This window comes from Cryptomeria japonica, unplaced genomic scaffold (genome assembly GCF_030272615.1).
Source record: "Cryptomeria japonica unplaced genomic scaffold, Sugi_1.0 HiC_scaffold_476, whole genome shotgun sequence".
In the NCBI taxonomy this organism is placed as follows: Eukaryota; Viridiplantae; Streptophyta; class Pinopsida; order Cupressales; family Cupressaceae; genus Cryptomeria; species Cryptomeria japonica.
The window spans coordinates 53,034-64,681 of record NW_026729296.1 but is presented as its reverse complement, the minus strand read 5'-3'; the positions used below and the strand labels follow the sequence as shown (position 1 = coordinate 64,681).

General features: G+C 31.8%; 1 protein-coding gene across 1 annotated transcript; it reads right to left on the bottom strand.

Annotated features, from left to right (window-relative positions):
* Positions 1 to 846: 846 nt before the first annotated feature.
* On the bottom strand, positions 847 to 7,122 carry LOC131855764 (probable LRR receptor-like serine/threonine-protein kinase At1g51810). The gene is made up of 14 exons (XM_059216009.1): positions 6,945 to 7,122; positions 6,118 to 6,652; positions 4,968 to 5,446; positions 4,745 to 4,877; positions 4,349 to 4,420; positions 3,980 to 4,051; positions 3,804 to 3,884; positions 3,535 to 3,707; positions 3,213 to 3,427; positions 2,616 to 2,742; positions 2,461 to 2,529; positions 2,172 to 2,361; positions 1,468 to 1,609; positions 847 to 1,305 (listed from the first exon to the last, which is right to left on the bottom strand). The coding sequence occupies exons 1-14, from the start codon at positions 7,024 to 7,026 to the stop codon at positions 1,027 to 1,029; spliced, it is 2,649 nt and encodes an 882-aa protein (XP_059071992.1). The 5' UTR covers positions 7,027 to 7,122; the 3' UTR covers positions 847 to 1,026.
* Positions 7,123 to 11,648: the final 4,526 nt, after the last annotated feature.

The following is an 11,648-nucleotide window of genomic DNA, read 5'->3' as shown; positions in this document are numbered from 1 at the left end:
TCCAAATTAAAATGTAAAATTGGGTTCTTACATGAAATCCCTCTTACTCAATGTGATGACTTCAAGATGAAAAAAATGTTAGCTTGTGTGCTAGTTGTTGTATCTAAGGAAAAACACTAACTCATTTGAAATAGAGAAAGAGATATATAAAATATAGAGATTAGGAGACCATCATTTATTACATCATCACAAGTACTTGACCACATCAACATGCTATCAACACTTAAGGAATATTGATGACTTCTTCTTGTCTTTAATATTTTTTTTGATAATTGAATTGGCCTATCTAGGGGTTTGTCTATGGGATACTATATTTGATTAGAAAATTCCCCAAAAAGCAATTATCAGTTAGTTGTTGTAGGCTATGGATAGCAAGTTAAGTAGATTCTATGCAACTAAATCATCAAAGTTCACAGTTCTAGATCAAGACTAGATTTTATGCAAGGTCAATTTTGTACTTGTGGACATCAATTTCGTAGTCACAAAAGTGCTCTAGAATAAAACAATTTAAAAGTAATTATTTTTGCAAGCACCTTATAGGTCCTCATTTTTTGAAATATTCGAAAATCAATTTCAAACCTAGTGGTACGTACACATTAATAATATTTTAAAGACAATGTTGATGAAAAGATAAGAAATATTACAAACTATTTTTTGAAATGGTGAAGAAATATGTAGCTACAATGCAAGTGTAAGAACAAATAGATCAATAAAAATGGTATATGTGATAATAATTAAAACTATAACTTTAAAAATTAAAGCTTTTACATTTTTAATAGTCACAACTTGTGAATCATATAAAATGTTAGCAATAAAAAGGAGGGTGATAAAATATTGATCCCATACTTCTATCAAAAGGCAAGCTATATATATAGGCTATGAATGTTAATTTTCTTTACAAAAGGTTATTATAGGCTATTGATGTGAATAAAATGAAATAAGCCACAATAGAGGTAGGATTTCATTACTGCTATTTTGGTTTCTTGTGAGTGTTCCCCTGCCCATTTTGTAACATCTTCCTCTATCTCATCTACCAACTGAATATAATGACACATCTGAGTCCACATTATGAGAGGTTTGTAAAGAAGGATGAGAATGTGAGGATGCAATTTCATGTGTTTCGAATTGACTTGCTTCCTTTAATTCTAACACCACCTCATTCATTGTAGGCCTATTCTTAGAATGAGGTGAAGTACAAACCATTGCCAAATTTGCCACTTTCAACATTGCATCTTTATCATAATTTCCAAGTAAATTAGGATCTGCAATGTTCTCTATGTCATCCTTTAATAAGGATGCCCTTACCTGATATAAACAACCACTTATAATTTAGTATCAACAATCAAATTTTAAGATTAGATATTTTGAGTTTTCAAAGTCTAAAACTATTTCAAAAAAACAATGAAAACAAAATTATAAGTATTCTAAGTTTAGTTTGAGATTTAAAAAAAATGTCTTTATTATTACCCAATTAGTGATTTGTATGTGTTCACTGTTAGATGTTGAATCATCTACAAAGTGAGGATGTTTTCCACTAATAATCTCCATCAAAACAACTCCAAAGCTATAAACATCACTCTTTTCTGTCAATCGATTTGTAGAATAATATCTGTAGAAAACCAACTAGTAAGTCTATTTTACCAATATATTTAAAAAAACAAAAAGATATCAACCATTCTATAAAAGAAATTCTCAATCTTCTATTTAGATTGTTTAGATAATAGTTGACTGAAACCATCAAACTCCTCTCTTAACGATTCAAAGCATAAATGACCTTTAAAAAAGCCGTTAACCTCTTCTTTGAAATGGCCAAGGGATAAGTGACTTGATCAAATTACTTCGGTATAAGATTTAGGACATCTAGCAGCTCAACACCTCCTTATTTATGCACATCCTTAATGGGGAAGAAATTCAGATGTTATAAATAGACTCGTATACTGAGATTATGCATTGCTAATGCAGCTATCTGAGACCCTTTCCTGCACGAGTTTGTTCCTGGTTAATTCCCTTTTTCAAAGGTAACTGGGTGTGAGATAAACAGGGTAGGGGGAAGGTTCTCTACATCATACTTGAATTGATGGACTGTAAGAGTTGAAGGATTAAAAACCCTTAAATAATTCACATATATAATTTGAATTGAGTATCAATAAAGAAAAGAAAAGCATATTTACTCTGGATCTAGATATCCAATGGTACCCTTTACAAGGGTGGATACGTGTGTAGCTCCATCCAATGGTCCCATCCTTGACAACCCAAAATCTGCTATTTTTGCTTCCATTTGGTCATTCAACAAAATATTGGAGCTCTTTACATCTCTGTGAATAATGCTTGGCTTGCATCCTACATGTAGATATTCCAATCCTGCCAAAAAGTTAAGCAAGAATTAGACCCCATGATCTTTTTCAAGATTAGCACCGAGCTTTTTAGTTTTCTTCCCATTCTACAGTATTTATTTCTAACCTTGAGCAGCATCTAATGCAATGTTGAGTCTTCTTTCCCAGCCCAGATAATTTCTTGAAGAAGTTTGACCTGAAACCAAGCAACGTAGGCCTTTGATTAAGCAAGCAGAAAACATTCCTCTAAATCATAAAATTTTGCAGTGTTGCGAAGCATACCATCCAGAAAATGTCGCAGGTCTCCATTGGACATGTATTCATATACAAGAACCAAATTTTGTTCCTCTTCGCAGTAACCCATAAATTTTATGAGATTCTTATGGTGTAATTTGTAGAGAATTTCTACCTGCAGCAATTGTTCTTAGTTTCGATCATTATGATCAAAAACATTAAAGATTTTTTTTTTTTTTATCGATAAAGGTAGAACCAAGATTTATATTGATTTGAATTAATTACAATAGCTTTATAGCTGAAAGACATTAAAGATTTTATTGTTGCTGTTTTTGGATTTGATTGTGTGAATATTTTTACATCAATGTTTCGGATCAGACTCTGTGATCCATCCTGAGTATGTTAGAGATTTCTAATATCTTATGTGATGGATAATGGATAAAATGTGATCGAAAATATTGATGTAAACAAAAATCACGTAACCAAATTAAAAAACAACTGACAGCTGACAATAAAATTCTCATTATTTGTAGAAATCTTGTAACATTAAAGATTCTAAACTTCATTAGTTCTAGTTTTTATTGGAGAGACTAAAGTTCTCAAGTTTTAAATATAAAATGGGTATGAATGAGTTCTTGGTTATACCTCTGTGGAAAACTGTATGGCACCCTTATGTGATTTATCAGACGAGATTTTGACGGCCACATCCTTGTCTTGAAGACAACCAAGATAAACAGATCCATATCCTCCTTTTCCAATCTCCGTCTGAAAGTTGCTAGTCATAGCTCTTACCTCTATGAAACTGAATGATCGACATCCATCAAAATTGTCAAGATTTAAATGTCCTGTTTCAGTTTTCCCTGCATTTTGTCCCTTTCAGTACAAGAATATGTTTCATTTTATCAAAATGAAAATCCACAAGTAAAGAGCAAAATGTCAAAGGGGAATATGATTTACGGTGACTTGCCTTTTCGAATTTTTCTGCTTGATTTAATTTTTATAAAGATTAATATTGCAGTAAAGGATATAAGTATTGCAATTCCTGCCACTATTAACCAAACAAATAGTGTTTTGCTACTCTTTCCTTTTCGGCCATCCTTGCAAATGCCTACTTGGCAAAGTTTTTCATTGCCATAAACACTGCAAAATTTAACAGAATTATTACATGATAGGAATCTTATCATACGAACAACATAATTACTGATTGATTTACATTTTAAGAAAAGAAAAACTTGCCTCAGAATGAGTTTTCCACGTTGCTTTTGTTCAGACAGACCAATTGGCACTGATCCGTTTAAGTCATTGTCTGCCAAATTCCTGTATCTCAAAAAGAAAATTTCTCACAATACTGTAGATAATCTAAATAATATAGCACGAGTTAGAAATACCCAGATGCATATGTTTCAACTCACAGTTGTTTAAGATTGGAGAGAATAGCCAGAGCCTCTGGTATTGAACCACTCAAATTATTTCTTGCCAAGTCCCTGCAATCAGGAATAAGGACACAGTTTTTGGTCATTTTGACAGCTGGGCTTAATCAACACATACTAAGTATTGACTTTATATTTTTTCTGTCATATACTTAGTTTGTGTTGTTTTATGTGGATCGCGACATGTTTTTAATGCTGGTAATAGAATGAAAAGGTATTGAAAGCGAGGTCCACATAAAACAGCACACACTAAATCTATGCTTAGTGTGTTGTTTAAGCCCAACCTTATATTGACTTTGAACAAGGAAAAAATGATAAAAAAAATGTGAGTAGTAAGGATTTGTGACTGACAACTTAACAAGAGCAGAGAGATTGGAAAAGCTTGGAGGTATGGTTCCATTCAGATGCCTGTTGGGTAGTGTCCTGTACGTTCAATTTCTTCATTGTTAATTGAAGTTTGATGGTAATAGAGAGGCGTATACATAAAATGTAACTAAACTGCATCAAAAATAAAGATGAAAAAAATAAAAATGTTCACAGATCCAACAAAATCTGAACAACTAAAATAAAATGAAATAAAAATTATCTACATATTTAAGTGAAAAAATTTATTTTGAAAAAATCTAAACAATAGACAATCAAAACAACATACTAATCAAGGTACTAATTCTTCCCTTAAAAGACATAGTATCACATAAACATTTTTAACACCATTAAATGAAGGCAAATGTTTAGGGAGAGACTTACACTGCAATAATCCTTGGTGAGGAGTCTTGATTGCAATCCACCCAATCCCAACTATATTTCTGTGGAAGACACGGATCACCCATCCTCTCTTTCTCCAGATTGAAGTGCCTCACAATGTCAGCAATGGCATTCACTGTAAAACTAACAGATGTTTTAGTATGCAATCAAATTTACACATTTTCCCTACATATATAACTATTAAATAATTTTCAGCAATACAAACCATCTTCACTTTTAGTTCCATTGTTGGGTAGCCTCCTATATTGGTAGATATCCAAAGCATTAATAATTGCACCCACGCTCGATCGATTGGTAGGATCAAGAGAAAATTGGACATTTTCCAAGCTATCAGCTTTGATGGGTCCATACTTGACGACAATCGAATCGAGGTAGCTATGTAATGTAACAGGAGACTGGTATGAATATCCATTGATACTTATATTGAACTCCCTTATTGCATTAACGTCAAGTTCTTCTACTTCAGCAAAGCACATCAAAAAATAGTATTCACCAATTTCTGGAACACTCCAATTCCATCTAATATTTCCCACGCTCTTGTTGCTGCTCACCAAGGCAGTTTCTAACACAGCTGATGGTATTTGGAACTCCTCTGTTGAAGGAATGGAATTTGTGGTGCTCCTATAATCCGTATCATATATTTTTCCCTTGACCCATAGCCTATCAAATTCATCATCTGGATATCTGCACAAAACCACTTTGAAGTCAATAGTTATTTATATATTATACGATGCATTTACACACATATATATACACACTACATATTCCTTTAGAATAGTAGGCCCTGGCTAAGAATTGTAAGGGCCCTCTTGGAAAAACAAGTCCACCAAAGCAACTAAAAAAGAGGACACATTCGAGCAAGAAAGATGTGGGTATTGATCCTGGCGAGGGTTTAGGCAGGAAAGCTGGCCCATAAGAAATGGTCTTGGATGCAACTTTGTCGTTCAGGTATATATAGATGAACTGTCATTTGACGTTTAGTGTTCAAACCCATGTCAGATCATTGAGCTCACAGGTTTGAACAGTGAAGTGTGGGGATTGATGGTCTCAAATTAATTGATTAAAATGTTAGGGTTTCATTATGGAGACCCAAGTTCAACTCTTTATAAGATCTAAAGTGAAATTCTAAGTTGTTACTTTGGTCTTCCATGATTGGCTTGTTGTATGAAGATGGTTTCTAAATAAATGTGATTTTTATGTATTGACTCTTGATCTGAATGAAGTGAGGACACAAAAAGGGCTAGTACAATAGAACATCTGAAATGCCTGATTCTCCTTTTATTTAAGTGTTGATTCTATGCTTGATATATTTATTTTCCAAGAAAAATAGTAAAAATTATAGATAAAGAAACTACCTTATAATAGGGTTATCTGACAATTTTCCATAATCCATGTGTACTGTGCTGATTAAAGAGAGATATTGTCCTACAACCTCATACATAGCTGGCATGAGCAGGCGAAATTCCAAGGTTGAAATGAAAGGAACATCATCCGTACTGCGAGCAAGACACACATTAATGGAGGGACCTCTTGCCATGGCGTTTATTCCTTTGCAAATGGTCTTGTTACTATTGTTTATTACAACAGTGGCCCAAAAATTGGCGTCAACCAGCAATTCAAATTGTGGTTGTGACTCACGGCCATCATAGTTACCATATAAGAAACACGCGCGGATTAAGTATTTTCTTCCCCGCACAGCAGGTAAATTGTAGCAATTTCGCTTGCCTTGAGGAAAACAGCGAAGATGTTTGAATGGCTGCCCCACCTCTGACTGGTCAGTCAAAATGCTTCTTTTTTCACCTGAATTAATGTATTGTTCATCTGAGGTCCAGCTAATGCCACCTGCATCATCATATCCATCTAATGCGCCACAGTCCAGGCTGATGAATTCTGCACATACAAAATCCTCACATCTAAATTCAGAAAGCTCATAGGAGATTTGAATATTTGAATATTTCACTTTGCTTGCCTAATTCAAGATTTGATATACAATCTCTATCAAAAAAAATTATATATATATAATTCTAATAATACTTTCACAAACATATATGATAATCAAACAAAACAAAAATAATTACAGTAAAAGGGGTTAGTTGTACAGAGATATAAATTCTGGGGTTAGTTGTACAGAGATATAAATTCTTCTAATGTGAAGGGAAAACAATTGTAATGAATATCTAACCTGGTTGTGCATACAGAACGCTGCAGATTGAAAGAACCAACAGAAGATTGAAGGTAACTGTCTTTAAAATTGCTCCGTCCATTCCAATTACAATGGGATTGCTTTCCAACCCACCAATCTGTGATTGATCTTCAATGTTTGGTATTTGAGAAAAAAGATATGAGTGCAGATTATTGAATGGCTGTTTTTTTCTTCTTTTAATTTCTTTTCAAGGTTTGTTGTTTTGTTGATGTTTTAGATTCTGTTTTTGTTGTCTCCTTGTTCTTGGTATTTCACTGCACTTAATACTATATTTTTATCTTTGTAAAAGGTTCTGGACCTTTCAAAACCCTGCTTATCTTAATAAAAAATATTTAACATCAAAACATAAATCAAAACAATGAAAAGGTAGTCAATGTCTTGTTGTAGGTATTTATATGATATTTGTGCATTGAATATCATGTCTTCAAATGGCAACATTTTTCATAATCTTAATGTTATTGAAATGACATTTAGTTGGTAAGAGGGAGGATTCAACAATTGTAGAGAGATGTTTATCGATAGGTTGACATAAAATATATTAAAAAATAAAATAAAAGATTATCAATAATATCTTTTGTAAGAAAATTAGAACTATAGAAAGTAAGTACTCCACTACTATCCACAATTTCATGTAGACAAAACTTTATAACTACAATAGTTAGTACTTCACTACCAATCTCACTATATTTTCTATATTTTTTTTTTGTAATTGTAATTTTGAATGAATTAATATGTAATTATAATCCTACCATTGAATCTCTTGTATATTTCTCAAAACCTTCTGACAATATTCATTCCATAAAACCTTCTAAGAGAGTTCTGTCAGATTTTGCTACGTAGATAAGACCATGTTATCGCTTCAAATTTGATGGACTTTGAATCTATATGCCCTTTATGGATTTTTACTATAAAAGCATGCATAAAAAAATACTCCTTTAAAAAGCCCAACAAACAATCACTTCAAACAGAAAAAACATTTTTCCTAAATTTTTGTGGACTCCATCACTTGTATATTGTAGACTAATTTCCTTATTTGAATAGAACTAGTGTTGTTATGTATTTATTTCGCATGGTTGCTATAGCTGTAAATTTATTTTTAATAACAAAGGAAATGACATTTAGAAGCATTGTATACTACGAGATTGCTACTATACAATTGAAGCTTGAAATTCTTCATGTAAATGAGTATTCCAGAACTTTTAAATGCCAAAAGAAAAGGTATTTAAAATAAAAGTGGGTATACAATAGATCTAAAATTTACATGGTACTCATCTAGGAGGAAATAGATAATAAAGTTTAAGTAATACAAAGGAACTATTATTTAATGCTTGATGGAGACCCTCATTCCATACATTTTCTTTCTTGAAATATCACAAAATTTTATGAATTTAAAAAATCAACTAATTAATAACTAATCAATAGAATTTTGAAATTAAGTTAATTGCTCAATAGAATGAAAGTACTATATTTATTTTTATTTTTTTATATATTTTTTATTATTATTATTTAAATATAATACTATTGTTTATTGCAATAGTGATCCAAGGAATGCCATCAACTAGCAAAAAGAAAGTTCACAAAGGATGAGGTTAGATTAAAGGATTTATTTGTTATCAAATAGAAATTCAAAAAACATAAATAATAAAATTCAAGATACAACAAAATGTTAAAGACAAATTTATACAATTAATAAAAAATTAACAAGAAAGTTGAAAGATTTATGACAATTGAACTTTGTGAAAGCAGATTATTTTTTTTGAAATAAATAAAATATAAACCTAAATATGATCAAATAAAACTAGAGTCAATTGGAGTTTGTTGTACATATTTTATAAATTTTCAATGCTTGATTTTTGAGAAAGTGGGCATATTATTGAGTATTGGAGAAATAAAAAATATATCAAATAACGAAATTATATGCGTATAGAAGTCATAAGTGTTTAAAGGAAATAGATAATATAAAATTGAAGAAAAAAAATGGTGGGTCTACAATTATATTGAAATTTATATGGTACACATTTAAAGAAAAAAGATAATAAAGTTCAACTAAAGAAAAGGTTGGATCTATAACAATATTGAAATTTACATGATACACATTAAAAGAAAATAGATAATAAAATTGAGGTAAAGAAAAGTTTTGGTCCACAATGATTCTTGTACGTGAATAAAAGACAGATGATAAAGTTGAAGCAAAGAAATTAAAAGTTTTTTTTTATTCAAAGTTTGAGAAATATATTTTATTATTAATCTTTAAAAAAAACATATGAATGATTTGTCTTATGTTTTGATTGGTCTTGACTAAATTAAATGATAGGCTTTCATCTTTTTTCTATCAAATTTTTATTCAATTCTATTATTTTCTTGTAATGCTTATTAAAATGCAAGAATGATTTCAATGCTTTTATTTTACTAAAGTTTATTTATGTAATGAATGTTGTGTTTTCAAATATTGACATTTTTAATAATCTTGAAGTTAGTGAAATGAGATTTTTTGGGTAAGAGGTAGATTCAACAATTTTTAAGTTGTGGCATAAAAATATATAAAAAAGAAAACTATAATATTCACAATTTGTTATGTTAAAAAATAGAAACCTTAAAAAAAGTGAGTACTCCACTACCACCCACAATTTCTTATAAGCAAAAGAAAAAATACAAAAAGGCTAGTACTCCACTACTCACCTCACCATTTTTTCTATCAAATTGTTTGTAATTCTGATTTTGAATGTATTAATATGTAGTTATAAGCATGCCTATGAATCACTTGTACAATTCCCAAAGCCTTTGACAACATCATGGAGCTAGAATATTGTTTTTTGGGATTTCACTTAGTCATAAAGCCTTTTATGAATTTTGTGTTAGGTTTTACTACGTAGTTAACACCATGTTATTATCGCTTCAAAGAGTTCATGACATATGAATATACAAAAACATGATGGATTTTACTATGAAAGTATACATGGAATAGGTGAAAGTATACATGGAATATGACTTTCAAGAAAGCCAAACAAACAATCACTTGAAATATAAATTAGTTTTTTCCTTGAGTTTTGCACATCCTTCATCATTTTAGACTTTTGAATGCATAAATAAGTTTCCTTATTTGAACATCCAAATACTTCTCATGGGTGCTTGAGCTATAAATATTATTGTCATAACAAATTAAAGTGCATTTAGTAGAATTGTACAATGAAATATTGTTTTTACCTTTGACAACATCATGGCTATAAAATTGTATTTTAATATTTTATTCCATAAAGCCTTCTACAAGTGTTGCATTAGTTTTTTTCATACGATTAAAGTCATGTTGCTATCACTTGAAGTTTGTTGAATTTTATTATGTAAGCATGTGTAGAATATGACCATTTGAAAAAATGACACCTATATTTAGAGAATGCCAAAAAACTTCAAGAGATATATTTCAATTATTTTATTTAACACAAATAGAAGTCTAAGTGAATCTTTATCACACCATATATATAAATGTAATTTTAATTTTACCATAACCATAATTAAACCCTAAACATAATCTTAATTGATTTATAACATTAATTAAACTATAACCCTAATCTTTATCTTACCTCCTCAGCTGCTGGTGGGCCTGGTATTGCCTCTGATGTTGGTGGTCCCGTTAGGGTTAATGTGAGTGCTAGTGTCCCTCTTGGACCTTTTGGTGAGCGGAGCATCGCTTATGTTGCTAGATCTGTTGCTACTCTTCCTTCCAAGGGGAAATCTCACCTTCTTCCTTGTGCCAAGACTTCTCCTATGGTGGTTTGTGGTTAAGATGTGGTGGAGAATGTTGCTTCTTACCAATGTTGTGGGTTGGTGTGCATATTTGTGGGGCTTTGGCCTTCCCTTCTTGATCTTCATTGTTAATTTAGTGATTCTTGAAAACCTTTGGTTACTGGTTATGAAGGCCTTTCCTTTTGTTGTCATAGATGTTTCTCAATTGGTCACTTAGCTTCACATTGTTCTCTCTCTCACCGTAAAGGTGTTGCTACGTAGTGGAAAGATGTCAGTGTTGATCACTTGACTATCAAGACTTTTGATTCTAATGACTCTTCAAATGTTGATGTGAACTCCTCCCAGGATGAGGTTGTGCCTCCTACTACTATTGTGGCCTTTGTAGGGCCCCATGGATGCTACTAGTGTGACCCCCTTTGGCATTTCAATTTCTTCTCCTATTGCTCCTATTATGGAGCAATTGTATGCTCTTGGTGAATCTACTCCAAGTGTTGTTTTGCAACAACAATTTGCTACAGGTGTGGATGACTTTTCTAAGGGGGTTTCCCCACTTGATCTTATTGGCAATGATGTCCCTAGTAATAGTATTATCTGGATTGTTGTTTGTACCCCCTTCCTAAAATTTGTGTTGGGTTGGGGGTGATTCTCCCCACACTTGAGTTGGGTTCATATCTTTTTGCTATTGTCCTGTTGTTGGTTTGATAAGCCTTTTAGCGATGGTCCTTTGACCTATTGTTATTGGCCTATTTGACCTAAAATTGTACAGTGTCAGCACTCTTGTTCTGTTGCCTTCTTTTTGTGGTGGTAGCTAATCTAGCTCGAAAAACACCATGATTTTTGCATAACACGAGGGTAAGTCAAAAATTACAAATCTCGGTTGTTCTCAGCAAAACTAGTTGCGTCTTTCATTTTTCGGATGTGTGTATAACACTAAGGTTAGTC

Coding starts and splice junctions, on each gene's coding strand:
- LOC131855764 (XM_059216009.1), bottom strand. CDS start 7,026: ATGGACGGAGCAATTTTAAAGACAGTTACCTTCAATCTTCTGTTGGTT. Junction 6,653..6,944: donor CGTTCTGTATGCACAACCAG/GTTAGATATTCA, acceptor TTGTATGTGCAG/AATTCATCAGCCTGGACTGT. Junction 1,610..2,171: donor ATTGGATATCTAGATCCAGA/GTAAATATGCTT, acceptor GGTTTTCTACAG/ATATTATTCTACAAATCGAT.